Source organism: Neofelis nebulosa, chromosome 9 (genome assembly GCF_028018385.1).
Source record: "Neofelis nebulosa isolate mNeoNeb1 chromosome 9, mNeoNeb1.pri, whole genome shotgun sequence".
Classification (NCBI taxonomy): Eukaryota; Metazoa; Chordata; class Mammalia; order Carnivora; family Felidae; genus Neofelis; species Neofelis nebulosa.
The window spans coordinates 125,460,335-125,477,096 of record NC_080790.1 but is presented as its reverse complement, the minus strand read 5'-3'; the positions used below and the strand labels follow the sequence as shown (position 1 = coordinate 125,477,096).

The following is a 16,762-nucleotide window of genomic DNA, read 5'->3' as shown; positions in this document are numbered from 1 at the left end:
GCCGAACGTTCTTGAGAAGACCCATGTGGGGCCGGGATCAGTTACCAGTGCTAAGCGCCGGGTGCCTTGTCTTATTTAATCCTCTGGTTACCTCTGAGAGGCAGGCGCCATTATTTATTCCCATTTGACAGATGAGGAAACAGAAGCTCATAGAGGAAAATGGCTTGCGGAGCTCACATAGTTGGGAAGGATCAATGGTAGTATCTGAGCCCAGATTCTTCTGGCTCCTGAGCTGGAGGCTGTTCTGTCTGGGGGACACCCAGTGGTGGCCTCTGCCTCAAGTGCACAGGATTCCTGGGAGGTGTAGGCTCTGAAGGGGTGATGGGGCTGGCCCCAGGGAGTAGTCTGGGGCTGGGCAGTGGCCTGGAGTGTGACAGCACACAATGTCCCTGCAGGGTCACACGACACTCTGCCTAGTGCAGAAGCTTCTTGTTTACCATTTCCTGTGTGTTGTCTCCTCAATTCCCTCATGCGGACACTCCTAAAAGGTGGCTAGCCAGCAGACCTGAGGTGATTAAGCCCATTTTACAGAAGATAGAGAGGCCAGAAAGGGGATATGATATGCCCAAGGTCACACAGTGAGTGAATGGCAGGGGCAGATGAGCAGCTGGTGAGGCCGACCATGGGCAGGGCAGTCACATCTTTCTGGCTGAGCCAAAGTGACCACACGCGTTACAGACCTCTGCTGGAGCCGCACAGCCATGGAAGGAAGGCAGGTGGCAGGCTGACCTCGGGCACCTGCCAGCCACCTCTCCTCTGGGGCTGGCCTAGGGCCCTTCCCCTCTAGAAGCTTCCTGGCTTCCAGGCCTCCTCCCTTCCCCTACCTCCTTGCGGAGGAGAACCTCCCACCCGATTCAGATGTGCTCTTGGTGATATGGGAGCAGATATACAAACCTGAGGAGAAACACACTCAGACAAGAAGATCTGCTCAGAGAGAAACAGACATGTGGCTGATGTGAATCTCCTTTGGCAAACGGCAATATCAAAACCCTGCATATCATGTCTGCATAATCATGTTTACCAGAGAGTACGGACACTCAGCACAGGGACGTGCACCGAGCACCTGTAGACAGGTGGGTACAAACAGGGCCACAAGACAGAACGTGCATACAGGACACGCATCCAGAAAGCACAGGGCACACGAACAGATCCACATCCGCGGCACATGCACATACATTCACTGTTGCCTATGTACATAAGCGAGACAAACACATGTGCCCCTAGAGACATCAACAGACACAGACACACTCAATGACCAAATACAAGTGGAAATCGACATGGAACAGGCACGCACGGGCACAAATACGCCAATGAATTCCCGAAGGAATGTGTTTGCCAACACGGTACACCCCCACCCAACACACTTACACAGAAACTGGTGCATGCACACCAAGAGGAAGTCATGAGCACACACAGCACTCACTGCTGATTGGCATCTCACTGAGCAAAACTTCCCTTAAGAACTCCTTTTTTTCCTAAGCAGGGCGTTCACCCCAGGAAAGTCCCAAAGACACCCAGTTGTGTCTCCATCCAGCATCTTCAGGGACAGAAGACACCTTTCTATGTCTCGGGACCTATCCCCAAAGGGTTCGTGAAGGGGCCTAGTTGGGCCCAAGTACTGGAGCCAGATGCCAACGGGGAGCTCACGGTCATGTCCTCACTCTCCAGTGACGCTCTGAGCAGACCTAGTTTTGAGGTAACAGGGACCAGAAGGGCCAGGCGGGAATCCCGGGGCCTACTTTCGCTGGGGACTTGCCCGCTCAGGCCTCCCGCACCCAGAATGCCTCTGGTCACTGTACCCGGGCACATTTTTTTCACCTGGTGACGCCCATACTGGCCTATAGGCCCAACCTGCCATTTTCTGTCATTCTCCCCCCGGCCCAGCGTTGAGTGCCACAGACACGCTCCGGTATCTGGGCATACCCACCCCCAGTGGCACGCCTGGGTACACCTGTCCCCACCTACCATTGCCCATCGTCAACACCTGCACATTCTCGAATTCCAGGGTGGTGTAGGCTGGGTCCAGCGCGGCACTATAGTCGGCCATGTCCATGTCGACAAGGGTTTTGGAGAGGCGCATCCTCCCCTTCCACACCTCAGCCGCTTGCCCTGCCCAGGATGCCCACCCCGAAGGCTCCGGGCAGAGCCCTGGCCCCCGCCCTCCGCCCTCCCACCGCCTCCTCCCAGGGGCCCCCTCTGCCTTCCTGCGTTTCAAACCGTCCTCTGGGAGGATCTGCTGGGAGTCTTGGCCTAGCCCCTGCGAAGGGGTGGAGGCTCTGCCGGGGAGGGGTGGGGGTTAATGGTTAATCGGCTCCCCCACTGGAGGAGAGGCTGGGCGGGGCTGCAGGGATTTGGCTGTTTGTTGGCTCCCGGTGGACACCAGGGTGCTGTTACAACAGCTGGGGCCCTAACTCCCCGATATTCAGGTATGGATTTCTGTAAAATGAGCACGCTAACTCACCGGCACTCATTTGACCCCTGACTCAGCCATGCCCCCAAGTCACTGTCACCCTGAGTCCAGCATTCTAACTGATATGCTCAGACACTGGCAGCCCACCTCCAAGATGCCCTAATTCAGTAACCTCCCAAATCAGTGACTTCTACCTTCTATGCTCTTGAGATGGAGCTGCCTTGTGGCACATGAATTAAAAACCTAAATCCCAGGGCCCAGACACCAGTCTTCTCTCCTGGGAACTCCCTTCCAGTTTCCCATCTCCCTGGGGAGCAGCATGGATTCACCCCTGATTCCCCACCCTGCTCTCCATGACCCCACTATGGCCACCACTAGCCCCCATAGCACCAGCTGCTCAGGTCAGACGTCACCTCCTCCTGGTTCCTTCCCCCGCCCCCTCTAGACAGCCAGAGACGAGGCTTGCAGCCCCACAGACCTGGATTACACTCAGGCGCCTACCCCCTACTAATCGGGACTTTGGGTAAATGATTCTCCTCTTGGAGCCTCAGTTTCCTCCTCCGTAAAAGGCATAATCGACCTCAAAGGGTGGCTTGAGTATTAAATGAGATGGTATCAGGCAACCATAAGGCAGCACCCAGCAAGTGCCCGTCCCGTCTTTCCCGCCCCATCCCTTTCCTATCTCCCTCTTCTCTCCACCCATCGCCTCCCCCAGAAGGGCCATCTGTGAGCCAATCACCCAAGCAGTTAGGTCCCTGTGCTTGGTTTCATGCTCTGCTGTTGCCAAAATTCTTAACGATTTCCGAACAAGGGGCCCTGCAAATTCTGCAGCTGGTCCTGCCAACCTTCCGCAGGCGTTCACCCTTTTCTTGTCTCTCCCTCCAGCCCCACGGCCCTCTCCTCGGGCCCTGTCAAGAGCTCCCCACCTAGCCGGGGAGGTGAGGTCACAATGAAGGAGGTAGAAAGCGCAGGCGAGGGCAGAAGGGCCTAGATTTGGGAGTCTGGGAGCCTGTCCTCTCTGCCAGCCGGAGCACCAGTGGGTGAATTAACGATAGCCGAGTAGGGAGGGGCGCGGAGATGAGGTAGTGACAGAGTGAATCAATGAACGAGTGGGTGAATTAGGAAAGGGTGAATCAGTGAGTACATACGTGGGGGAGTTTATGTGCGGGTAAATCAGTGGGAGAGGCGGTGTGTGTGTGAGGACATGCAGAGGCACCCCCCTCATATTCTTCCAGTTAGAAGCCTTTTCTGTGCCCTGTGTAGGCTAGTTCTGCCCCCCTCCAAGGTCTCCCCAGGCCTGAGATGACCGGGGCTGTGGGGGGAAGCCATGGTTCTAGAGGAGAAGAGAGGCTGGATTTGGTGTCAGGAGACCTCCGTTTAGGAGCTATCTCTGTCACTGTTCGGATGACTTTGTCCAAATCACATCTCCCTCGGGGCCTCATTTTCCCCATCTGTAAAATGGGGAGATCTTGGCCCATTTGTCCATTGGTCAAGACCCCCCAGAGAGGGAGGAAGAGAGAGCTCCCCTTCCCCCAATCTGCACTTTGACATTTGTTAAGGGCCAAAGGAGACTTCAGCCATTGGCAGATTCCTCCCGTGCCTACCCGAGGATGTCTGATCCTGGCTCCAGTAGCCGGTACAGAGTTCAGCTGGGCAGGAGACCGGATTGAGGGATAAACACAGAGGAGAAGGAGGGACAGCTCTGGGAGGGGCCCCCCAGGGCTGAGCCCAGGTCCTACCACCTGTCTGGCATCTGTGATGGGCCACACACAGCTACTCCCCTCACAAGCCAGCAATACGTGGCCTGCACATACAGCGATTTGTCAGTTCTAAGAGGCACACTTCCCCATTACCAAAATGGGGCGTGATTATCGGCACATCGGAATTTAACGGGTAACGAAAATGGCAAATTTTCAACCTCTATAGATGACACCTTAGGTTGAACTAAATAAGGTCTATGATCAACTGGGGTGAGCCATGTCAGGTCACGTGCATGACCCGGCACACATAAGAACCACCAGACGGACAGTCTGCACATGACAAGCTACTAAGTTCGCAGACCGTGACACAAACACTTTACCAAACGCACAACACACATGACCCACTGCTTCTGAGTCACAGTCCAGAAACCTGTTTCATACCCTGCCCATGTCCCACTCTTGAACTCTAACTACTCACACACGAGCTTTTCCAATCTATTACGTACATGGTTCCTTTTGCTCTTAGCCAACCCCAAGCAATGGCTTCTAGATACATGTCCCCCATATAAACAACATTCCACCTGTGAGATCAACTGGCTCTGTGATCTCAAACGAGTTATTATTTTGGAGCCTCAGTTTCTCCTTCTGTAAAATGGGCCTACTGTGTAGTTTGTTGTGAAGATCAAATAAAAAGATAAAATAAGCCACAGGCCTTAGAATCAGACAGAGCTAGGTCAAAATCCGGGCACTGCCAACTTCCCAAACTATGACATCAGGTCCTACCCCACCCGGCCTTAGTTTTGGCCTCAGATAAATGGGTTGATGCCTTCTTCGCAGGGACGCTGTAGGCTACGCCACGTGTAGGCATCTGGCATAACAGAGGCAATTATCGTCACTGGCGATTGACTCCTTGACACCCTAGCCACACAATCGGTCGCAATCAGAACCCTGCTCGGGAGAGCTCCCAGGGATACAAAGGCCGGCCTCGGTGCCTTCAACTCAGCAGCCATTCTTTCCCTCTGTCCTGCCCCTTGGGCTGTCTGACCCCACTCCACATGAGGTGGCTCCCAGCAGATAACAGAGGCCCTCAGAGCTCACCAAGAGAGCCAGCTCCTTCATGTGGCAGATAGTGAAACAGAGGCCTCTAGGAGGGAAGGAGAGCTCTAGAAGGGAAGAGGGGCTCCTTTGGGGCAGCTGGGGTAGGGGAGGGGTTGCCTCACACCCAGCTGTGGGCAGGGCACTCAAGCCTCTGGTGTGGACTGTGGTTAAGAGCTGCCACTCTGGACACATTTTTCTTTTAAACTATAATGGCTAACGTTTCTGGAGAGATTCTGTGCTAGGCCCGGGGCTAAGAATCTTCTGCTCCCCTCAGTTTATCTGTTCTGCTTTACAGATGACAAAACTAAGGCTCAGAGACGGGAAGTGACTTGCCTAAGGCCACAAAGGAGGGGCTGTCATTTGAGCCCAAATCTGACTGCAGAGTTTAAGGGCTTCACCCCATACCTCTGCCTCCTTCCGGGAGTCCCAGAAAGGACGACAGAATTCTGGAGCCCTGGAGCCTGCGACTGTCATGTTCCTGCCAGGAGCTCAGGGGTCTGAGGAGCCAAGGAGCCTGTCCCTAGGCACGTGCAAATCCAGAGGCATCGTCCAGACGCTGGCCACCCCAGGCCACCTGGCATCTTAGCTCCCCCTGGGTACTAACTACCCTACTATCTCCTGTCTCTCCTCGCCCCGCCCCACCACCCGGGGAACTGGGACTTATCAAGACAAAGAACAAAAGTCGTGGGGGAAAGAAGCCAAGAGCCATCTCCACTCTGGGGTAGGGCCCTCCAGTTTCGCCCCTTTGAAATTTCAAATTCCAGTTTGTGGACAAAGTCCTAACTTTCTCACAATATAGGTCCCCAACCACTGACCAAACTCCAGTCCAGGCAGCCAGCAGGCCCGGGGCTGGTCCGGCCTTGCTGTCTTTCCCCTGGCAGTTCTCAAGTCCGGGGGGAGGGGTCCTGGGCCAACTGGGGCCTGCCAGGCCATCCCCGCAGCCCTACTCCACCCCACCCCACAGGGACCCCTGCCTCCCATCTGAGAGGACAGCTCTCTTCCCGGAGCTGGGATCTGACGCTTGCTGGTGCCAACAGCAGATACCAGGTAGGCCCCCTCCCTGTTCTGGGCACCTTCTCTCCCCCCTGAATTCCTAAAGCACGGCCCATACAACCCTCCTCACCCTGGATAAGGCCACATTGGCCTAATCCAATCATGACCTCGCAAAACTTCAAGACTGAAAAGGGTGTCTCAGCCAACCCACCCATTTGGTGGATGGAGACACTGAAGTCCCCAGGGTAGTGGCAGCTGGCTGTAGGCTTCACCACAGACCTTAGGGCCCTCACTGAGCCCCAGAGGGTGGAAGGAACATGCTCAAAGCCACACAGTGGTGGGGAGGGGGAACTTTGCCTTAACAAGAAGACCGCAAGCTCTGTGAGGACACTGGTGCTTCATCACAGCCCTCAAGGGCCCTGGAAACACCTCCTGGGGACCCTGGATGGTGGAGCGTTCGTTCCCTCAATCACTGATGGCCACTGGGTTGCCACGGGAGTACTTCCGAGAGGAAGATGAGGGAACTCAGGGCTGAAGGCCAGCGGATTTGGAAGGAAACAACCTTCGTGTGGTTAACTGATAACTGAGCCCCATCCTTGGGCCCCCAGAAGCCTCCTTCCTCCCTCTTCTCAGCACGATTAAGACGAAATTACCTGCCTGCTAATCATTGCTGAGCCTGTTGATTTTGCCTTAAAAAATTAACTGGGCATGAGTTTGTGGTTTGCCTCACCCCTAACCCTGAAAAGGCCTGGGTGGGCAGGAGGCCACCCGGGTTATGCAAGAGGCTGCTGGCCTCCCCACGCACATCCAGCACCTCCTCTCCTGCTCTCCAAAGAGTAGGTTTTGCTCAAGAGTCAACAGTCTGCTTGTTCCCTCTGCTCTGGGTCCTGAGCAAATTTGCTCTTTTACCAAAGAGAGATAAAGGCAGCTGGGGGGGCAGGGGGGGCTTTACAAACAGGGATGCAGGGCGGCAGCTTTGAGCATGGGATCCTAGAATCCTGCAGTGTCAGAGGCTGGAGAGTGCAGGCCAGAGCCTTTCAAATGGGATCTGAGGTTCCTAGGAGCCAAGGGAGGGTACGCACAGGCCCGCTTCACCCAGGGCCTGCCTCTTAGATGCTCTCCCCTTAATACTTCCTTTGAAAGGTAGAGGCAGAGCCGGTGACGGGAACCTGAAAGATGCTGGGCCAACCTCAGGATATCCCTTCCCTCCGTGTGCAGATGGTGGAGGGACGGGGGCTCATCCAGGGACAGGAGGTCGCCCCCCGTGTCCTAGGTCTCCAGCTAGCCTGAGGAAGACAGGGGCTCTCTCTGGACTCGGTGATGTGTTCTAGACATTAGGGAACAAGATGCACTGAAAATGCCCTGCTTTGCCCATCACCCCCCAGCCCACGGCTGGCTCGAGCAGAGAGGTGCCTAGAGCCACTTCTGGAGAATTCACCTGGCCCCGAGTCCTGTGGGCCGTCTGAGGAGCAGCCATGAGCAGCAAACAAGGCCTCCAAGTTATGGCCCGCCTCGGCCGCGTCCTCAGTGTCAGACCACAGAGCAAGACGCAGGGCCCTTCCCTGACTCTGCTCCTCTCTTGAATCTGGTTCCTTGCCCGCGATTGGGAATAACAATACCTAACTCAGAGGCTCGCTATGAGGACGAAACGGAGCAAGGATGACCATGGCTGATGCTGAGGAAGCTGTTTTGCAGGCTTTACACGTGTTACCACGTTAACCCTCACAACCAATCTGTGAGGTAGGCACTATTTTTATCACCATCTCACAGACCTGAGGCACAGAGGTTTGAGTCATATGCCCAAGCTCACACAGTGTGTGAGAAGCAAGAGCTGGGATTCCAGCCTGAGCGGTCTGGCTCTCCAGAGTCTGTGCTCTTAACCCCGGGGCCACACCACCCGTCCAGGCGCCCAATGCAAGTTGGCGAGTATGACGTTAAAATAAGCTCCCTCCTGAGGCGCGTGCGGGCTCTGTGCATGGACTGTGCAGGCTGGAGAAGGCCTGAGATGGAAGGCCGGTCTCTGGGCTGGAGTGGTCAGGGATGGATTCCTGGAGGAGGTGGCGTCCTGGGCAGAAGGGACACCCAGAAGTGGAGAACATGGCGAGTGATGACGGAAGGACATGGAAGCCTCTCTGGCCAGAGAGCAGGGCATTGTGGGAGATGCCGACTACAAGGCTCAGGAGGTAGGGTTGAGCCTGTGGTCTGGAGAATGATCAGGAAGCAAGCCAGGAGGACTTGGGTCTGTGTAGGCGGGGCCTCTCTGAGGGCTGCCTCCTGCCAGGTGGCTTGTGACTTCTGGGCTGAGGCTGTTGTTGTTCTGTTTATGTCCTTCCCTCCCCCCCCCCCCCCCCGATTATGTTCCTGACTTTATCTGCAGAAGTGACCTTCGGAGTTAGATGGGGCCTGCCCAGCCCCTGTGGGGCCTGAAGGATGATAGCAAGCCCCTGCCTGGCCCAGGCCCTGGTCATGGTGTAAGGGGTGAACCCATATCCCAGGAACCACCCTGGGTCTCCCTGCACCCTTGTACCGAAGGGCCCCAGATATTTGCCTGAAAGTCACTGAGATGTACCTTTTGGGAGTCCTGAGATGCAGGTGAGGAATCAGTTGTACAGGTTGCTCACTGCACAAAGTTGTACAGGTTGTACAACTGCATACAGTTGTGCAGGTTGCTCACTGCACGAAGCTTCTCTGTGCAAGGAAGTGAGTCAGTGTAGAAATCTAGTCCTTGTTCCACTTACCAAACCAAGTGCCTATGGAAATTTGTCTGCCCAGAGGAGAGCACCTCTTATTTATTTTCAAAAAGGTTCCATGAGAGCCCTGCCTCAGCTCAGCTTCCAGCCACTGACCTTGGGCAAGGTCATTTTCCTCCCTGGCCTCGGTTTCCTATTTGAAAAGTTGTCTAGCATAAAGCAGTGATTCAGCCCTGACAGTGAATTAGAATCACTTGGGACCTTTAAGAGAATATTGATGCCCAGGACCCATCACAGACCAATGATCAAATCTTGGGATTGGGGTGAGTAGGTGCTAGGCATCAGTATTTTTTAAAGTTCCTAAGTAATTCTAGGGGCACCTGGGTGGCTCAGTCAGTTAAGCGTCCAACTTCGGCTCAGGTCATGATCTCGCAGTTCATGAGTTCGAGCCCTGTATTGGGCTCTGTGTTGACAGCTTGGAGGCTGGAGCCTGCTTCGGATTCTGTGTCTCCCTCTCTCTCTGCACACCTCCCCCCCACCCCAGCCCCGCCTCACTTGTTCTCTGTCTCTGTCTCTCTCTCTGTCTCTTTCTGTCTCTATCTCAAAAATAAATACACATTAAAAAAAAAAATTAAAAAAAAAAAAAGAGGGAGAGGCCTAGTGGTGCATCCATGGTCTGCAACTCACTAGTTGCAACTTGAGTGAGGCTCAGCTTCCTCATCTGTAAAATGGGAATGATGACAGCTTCCTGGTAGTCAGAATGCCTACTCAGTGAGAAGATATTCAGATAGCACCTGGCACTATGGCTAGCATGTAGAGACCTCCTGATTCTTGGTACCAGTGACCATTATTTTGCAGTTGGCAAACGAGATTGGCTTGAAATAAAAGGCCTTTCCAGGTCAAAGTCAGAGACTCAAAGGCAGGCTTTCTCTATGACTTGTGTCAAGTCCTAGCATTTTGGTCTCAGTCTTGGCTATACTCCTGTTATATTGTTGAGGTATGTGTGATTGTCATTGCTATGTGATATTTTACCAATTTCTTAAAATTTTTATTTAAAATTTTTTTCTTAACATTTCTTTATTTTGAGAGACAAAGAAAGAAGAGCAAGTGGGGAGAGGCAGAGACAGAGAGAGAGAATTCCAAGCCGACTCTGCACTGTCAGCGGAGAGGCCCGAACTCACAAACCGTGAGATCATGACCTGAGCCCAGATCAAGAGTTGGACGCTTAACCAACTAAGCCACCCAGGCGCCCCATGTTAAAATTTTGTAATTAATTTTTGAATCAGTACTTCATTCACATGGTTCAAAAATCAAGGGGCGCCTGGGTGGCTCAGTCAGTTAAGCATCTGACTTTGGTTGAGGTCATGATCTCACGGTTCATGAGTTCGAGCCCCGCGTCGGGCTCTGCGCTGACAGCTCGGAGCCTAGAGCCTGCTTCAGATTCTGTGTCTCCCTCTCTCTCTGCCCCTCCTCTGCTCATGCTCTGTCTCTCTCTCAAAAATTAACATTAAAAAATTTTTAAATGAGAACAATAAAAAAACTTTGAGAAGTCTTCGTCCCCTTCTCCCCACTGCCCACCAGTCCACCCCTTGTCCTCACCACAGGCAACCACTCCTCTCACTTCTTTACGCCTCTTCCTGGTTTGCTCCACGCTTACCAGATCGGGTGTTATCACCCTGTCCCTCCACTGCTCTGTACTTCAAGTTGGTGATTTAATGGCACAGCTGCAGCCGCTGAGAGCAAGGCTTGGAGGAAGGAAGCATTATTGCCCCTGCCTCACAGGGGAGGAAAGTGAGGCTCACCTTGCTGGGTCAATAGTGTTTTGAGCTGTCTCTACCTGGTTCCAGAGCCGTGTTTGCCCCAGGCCCCAGTGTGGCCTTCCAGAAAACCTGGCCCTATGAGCTTTGGAGACTGACCTAAATCTCTCTGGTGCTGGCCTGGCAGGAGGTGGGGTGGGGATGGGCTGGTAGGGCCCCCACGGCGTCTGGACCCTGAAGACACATAGAGGCTGAAGCGGGGAACAAAAAATGTCCACAGTCATCCAGATGGTGACTCAGCCAGGGGATGTCCCCTGGATGGGACAGTTAGGGCCTGGCGGCCATGTCCTCCGGTGGAGTGGAGCCTACCCGGAAGTCTCTGCCAGCCTCCAGGAGACAGGAAGGGTCAGGAGGAGGAGAGGGAGGGAGGGAAGGGGAGCATGGCCAATGGGACAGCCCGGGGGGAAGAAGACTAGGGAGCCCCCTTTGTGGAGGTCAGGAAGGAGCATTTGGACTTCAAGGCAGAGGGGACAATGTCATCTTAATCACTGCCTTCTGCTCAGGCGACCCACCGGCTCCTTCTCTGTGCCTCAATTCCCCAAACTGCAAAATGAAGGAGATTAGGTAGCTGGTCTTTAGCTAAAAGACTCTGTAACGCTCCCCTCACCTTGTTGAGGGAATCTGGATCTGCCTTGATCAGAATGGCATCCGCCTATCAAAGACCCTGGGCCTTCCTGGGTTGGGGGCCAGGGGTCCAAGGCCTCTGCACTGCTCCAAAATCTGGACTTCTCCCCTGAGTCATGTATCTCTCTTCCGCCACCCCGTCCTCCTCTCCAGGTAGATGTGGAGTCCGGACCATACCTGGGAGGTGCTGGGGGAAGCCCTGGCCCCAGTCTGACATCCTCCTCCTGGTGTTATGGGATCCCGCACAGTGAGCAACCTCTTCATCCTGGGGGAGCCCCTGCTGCCACCCTGGCACCCAAGACCCTGTGAGGGCTGCGGGGCAGCGCTAATCTCTTAATACTGGTCACAATGAGATTTCAGGGATGGTAGGAGGTGGTCTCCATAGAAACCGTGGACCCGCCCAGGACCCATGCAAGGAATTAGCCACAGGGCTCAGCAAGGGGGTCCTGGAGACCCAACCCAAACAGGAACAGGAAGTACAGCATCCTGGACTCCTGGGTCCTGCCTCCGCCCTCCCGTGGTTTCTCAGACGGTTGGAGACAAACTGCACCCCTTGTACTGCCTCAGTGTTCTCCTGTGAAACTGGACGGAGCCACATTCACAGGGACAGCCCTGTTACCTTTCTGAGCCTCAGTTTCTTCATCCTCCAATTGGGGTTCCAATCCCTAACCCAGGGGCTTTTTGAGAACAGTGCAGGCTTCAGAGTCTGTCAGACATGAGTCTGAAGCTCAGCTTTTGCCACTCATTTGGCAGGCCAAGCATTTCATTTCTCTCACTTTGCTCATCAATACAATGGGCACAGCGATACCAACCTAGCATCACTGTTGTAGCTGACTGCTGGGTACGGATACTCAGTGGACGAGTCTCCTCCTCTGCTCTCTCTGATTGCCCCACCCATACTGCACATCGGTCCCCCACCCCTAGCCACTCGCCTCTTTTAAATCCCACAGCCTCCGCCTTGGCTCTGGCCTTTGCACATGCCAGGCCTTCTGCCCAAAGCTGCTGTCACACCTTTTTATTCTCCCCTTCCCCCTCCAAGCTCCATCGTGGACTCCTCCTCTGGGCAGCCCTCCTGGTTCCTCCTTTGTGCTCACCCGGCCCCCAACACTTTACACCATCACAGTGTAGTCAAATGGTGGTTGCTGCTTGCGTCTCTGCCTCCTCTATTGGACTGTGTCCCATTTACTGTTAAATTCCCAGGACCCAGCTGGAGCTTAATATAATGGGGTGGATGGACAAATGAGTGAATGAATGAAGGACTCTATCCATCCAATCATTTAACCTTTATTCAGCATTTTCCACGTGTACCACTGCAGGTGTGGGATACAGCTGTGAAGGCAAGAGGCAAGATTCCTCCCCCACAGACTTGCAGGGTGCCCAGGTACATTTAAGATAAACATCGAATAATGTTTTAATATAAATATGTACCAAATAACGCAGGAAGCATACTTACACTTAAAAAGTAAGGTGTTGTTTATCTCAAATTCCAATGCAACTGGGCATTCTTTGGCATGTCTGGCCCTCCCTATTCCCTCTCTCACAGAGCTTACATTTTGACGGGGAGGTGTGATGCAGAGACAGTAAGCAAGCAAATAAATGTTTCCAAAGAGAATGTCAGGGGCGTTTAGGTGGTTCAGTTGGTTTAGCTTCCAACTTTGGCTCAGCGCAGAGCCCACATCTGAAAGTCTGTACCCACCCCCCAGCCTCTCCGCTCCTCCCCCACTCGCATGTGCATTCTCTCAAAAAATTTAAAAAAAAATTGAAAGAGAATTTCAAATACTGACGAAGTGCAACGGCAAGACGAAACTGCAGGTTGTGCTAGCGCCTGGGGATGACAGGGGGTGTCTTTGGAGAGGGTGATCTCCCTAGTGGCCCTGACCTGCGTGGCACAGTTCTAAATCCCAAAAAGATGCTCCTTTCGTAAAGTCCTTTAAGGATTTTAAGTCCTTTAAGGATTTTAAAGGGCTTGGTGGAGGCTATTCAACTTGAGAGAAGGACTCCGAGGCGGGCAGAGGGCGCCTTGGAGGGAGGGGTGCTGCCCTGTCTCCTTTGACAGACTCCACAATTTTGCATTTTGGATCCGGGCCTTCACAAACCTTCACCAACTCTCTGCCCCACCCCTCGGGTCAGCCAATGTCCTCTGCGGGGCTGGGAGCCAGAGGAAGGGGCCAAAGGGGCTGTGCAGAGAAGCGTGGCCACCCGGGCCAGAACTGGGAGTTCTAACTCCGTTCCCCACACCCCCACCCCAGTCCCGCGGTTGCCTGAGGGCACAGGGCAGAACCAGCTGTCGCTGCAGAACCGGAGGGCTTCGGGGAGGAAGCGGCTCAGACACTCCGAAGAGCCTCGCTTTGCGCATCCCGGGCTCCCCCTAGTGGCCAATGCTGGATTGGCGCTGAGAAACTTTCAAATAACCGCACAGGTTTAACCAATCACAGCGGAAGTAGCGTTACAATCCCACCAATCACAGGCCAAGACGGACTAATCTCTCCAAAACCAGAGGGAAGGCAGCTCGACCGGTTCACCAGTCACCGCTCTCTGGGTTTAGTCACCGAGCAAGCTAACATCCCCGCATTGACACACCAGCCCTTGGCCACTGCACCAATCAGAAAGCAAGATTTTAAAACTTGCTCCCCAAGGCTGGTATGGCGCTCCCCTTACATCATCTATGAAATTTATATTCCTGACACTTGGTCCCACGTGCCCGCGCCGTTGAGTAGGGTCCCAGACCTCGTGCTGGCTCCACTGATAGTGTGCATTTGCATTCAGGGGCATTTATGTATTTTCACATTTAAAGATAGTAATAGCATTAAATATCATCCCCCCCCCCCCATTATAGAAATTAATGTATGGGTCTGGGAGAGTGGAGAACGTAGGACCTTGGGAGTAGACACACCAGAACTGGAGTTCAGTTACTAGGTTAGTGAAGGACAATTCACTCCCCTTCCTCATGCTTTGAAAGAGAACAATAGTAATCACACCTGCATTGTCATAGTCCATCACCCCACACCCTGGGAGTCACTATCTTTGTGTTCCTCTCTCCCAAATCATCAGAAAATCCAGTGCTTGCCACCTTTAACAGTAACTCAGATTTTCACCATCTTTCTACCTGCACCACAGTCAACCTCGTCCACATCAGTATCATCTCTGAAGGTCTGCAAAAGTCTCTTCACTTCTTTTCTCCCTACCACCCACTCTTGCGGGGGTGGGGTGGGGGGTGGGATGATTCTTTACACACAGACTGCATCAGGCCCCCCCATACTGAAACTTTAATGGCTTCCTACGCATTTATAATTAAACTCATAAAATTCAAAACTCCCGTGGACCTTGTGTGTCTATCCCTGCATCCCCAGCCTCCATTTCATTCCATTCTCCCTAGTCCCGTGGCTACAGCCACACCAGCCTTTTGTGTCTGGCTCAGCGTCTTTGCACATTCTTTTTTTCTTTGCCTGGAAAATGGTTCCTTGGGCCCTATCTTTGAATTCCTCTCCTTTCCGATTACCCTTCTCTGGGTATCTTTTCAAAGCAGTGACAAATCCTATCTCAGCCGAAGCCCAAACTGCTGCGTCCAGCTTCAGGGAACAAACAAACCTGACCACAGAGTTCAGCCGCAACTCTATGAAGTAACAACACCCTGCAACCAAAAGGCATCCCGAGTTGCTGCCGGGGAGCAGCACTGGCTTAACAGAATGGTGCGGTCAGACGGTCTTATCCTTGGCGGACCAGAGTCCCTTCTCTGAGAACAGGTGCTGAAGGCCCCTTGGTGGGGCTGGTCATAGTGGTCAGAGACAGACTCAGTCTCCTTTCCTAGACCCACCTTTCAGACTGCTTTACTCACTATCTGCCGGCTGTTCTCAACTGTTCCTCCTCTCCTGTTTCAGGCGCATGACCGGATTACGCTTTCTTGCTTCCTTTGAAGTTAGACGTGACCATGTGACTTGTTCTGGCCAATGAAATGAGAGCAGAAACAACTGGTGCTTCACACCCGGGCAGAAGCTTGAAGGGTCCGCGCTGGGGCTGTTTCAGAAGCACGTACGGATATGGAGTCATCAGGGTGGGGAGTGCACCCCGCCAGCCCCTGACGGAGAAGTACTGTAAGTGAGCCATCGGCTCAGCTGTGTAAGCCACTGGGACTTAGGGCCTTTTTGTCATTATAGCTCAGCCTCACCTAACTTGACTGCACAGGATCTTTCCAAAGGTCACTGATTTTCCTCTGGCCCTTATGATTTTTGTTGTATTCGGAAACCTCCCATACTAATACTAAACATTTTTCTTACATCAACACATTTATTTTTATTTAGATTTATTTTAGAAGGAAATGTTATTACTACCAAGTGAAACACCAGTATCTTGAGTAGAAAGCGATGGGAAAATAAATGGAATGATATAAACTATTATAACATATCCTGAATTAAATAATACTGTTGCGGGTGAAAGCCTCTGAGCCCTTAGTCTGTTCTTTATATGTTAAAAAAAAAAAAAAAAAAAGAGGTCTCTAAGTGCGTGTCAGTCTTTTCCGGCCCAAAAAAACTGGCTGAGCCCGTCAGATGTTTGGAAGCATCTGTATAGAGGCTGAGAGCCCAAATTCTGGAGCCTGACTTTCTGGGCTTGAGTTCTGGTTCTGCCACGGACTGGCTGTGTGACCTTTGGTGAGTTACTTAATTGCTCTGTGACTATTTTCTAATTGGCAAAATAGGGATGATAATGATATGTACTCATTAGGAGGCTGTGGGGATTAATCATGCTAATTACAGACAGGACTTAGAACTGTTTCTGGCAGGCAGTGAGTTCTGCACAGGTGTGAGTCATAAAATAATGGCAGGATCAAGATCCACATGAATTTGGAGAAATTTTTTTTTTTTTTTTTTTAGAGAGCCTGTATGAGCAGGGGAGGGGAAGAGAGAGAGGGAGACACAGAGTCCGAAGCAGGCTCTGTGCTGTACAGAGCCAGACATGGCACTTGAACTCACAAACTGTGAGATCATGACCTGAGCCGAAATCAAGAGTCAGACACTTAACTGACTGAGCCACCACGCGACCCTGGAGAAATGTTTGAACTCGATGAAGAGGAATGAGAAATCCCCATACTGGTTAAAAATAAACCACCTGGACAGTGTGCTGGAGAGAGCTGCCTTAGTGGCAGGTGACGTGACTAAGTTCTAGAGGTTTTATTTGGTAGCAGCTGCACACACCTCTAACCTGATTTTGTGTGACATCAGGAAGGATGTAGTGCTCGGGTCAAAGGCGCTAAGACATCCTCTGCATTCTACCCTTAAGGGACCATGCATATGACACCAAAAGCAAAGAAATCAAAAATAAACAGGTGGGACGACATGAAACCAAAAAAGCTTCTGTACAAAAAGGGAAACCATCAACAACATGAGAAGTCACCTGGAACAGGAGAAAATGTTTGCAAAGTCTATATCTGATAAG

At 52.7% G+C, this 16,762-nt stretch overlaps 1 protein-coding gene and 1 long non-coding RNA gene across 8 annotated transcripts in view; one reads left to right on the top strand and one right to left on the bottom strand.

Annotated features, from left to right (window-relative positions):
- Positions 1-16,762, bottom strand: part of HNF4A (hepatocyte nuclear factor 4 alpha) — a 56,208-nt gene that overhangs the window by 21,535 nt on the left and 17,911 nt on the right. For 2 of the 7 annotated variants that reach the window (XM_058685705.1, XM_058685708.1), the window contains exon 1: positions 1,966-2,212. The exons of 1 other annotated variant lie outside the window; for it this stretch is intronic. In XM_058685705.1, the coding sequence (XP_058541688.1) occupies positions 1,966-2,080 (115 nt within the window). In that variant the 5' untranslated portion in view covers positions 2,081-2,212. Of the gene's footprint in view, positions 1-437; positions 506-1,965; positions 2,215-11,509; positions 11,630-16,762 lie in introns of those variants that run through there. 4 more of the 7 variants (XM_058685711.1, XM_058685710.1, XM_058685707.1 and 1 more) reach the window with 4 other exon arrangements.
- LOC131485803 (uncharacterized) lies at positions 5,364-15,613 on the top strand. Its single transcript, XR_009249023.1, has 2 exons — positions 5,364-6,255; positions 15,211-15,613. It is a non-coding gene; the product is annotated as an uncharacterized LOC131485803 (long non-coding RNA).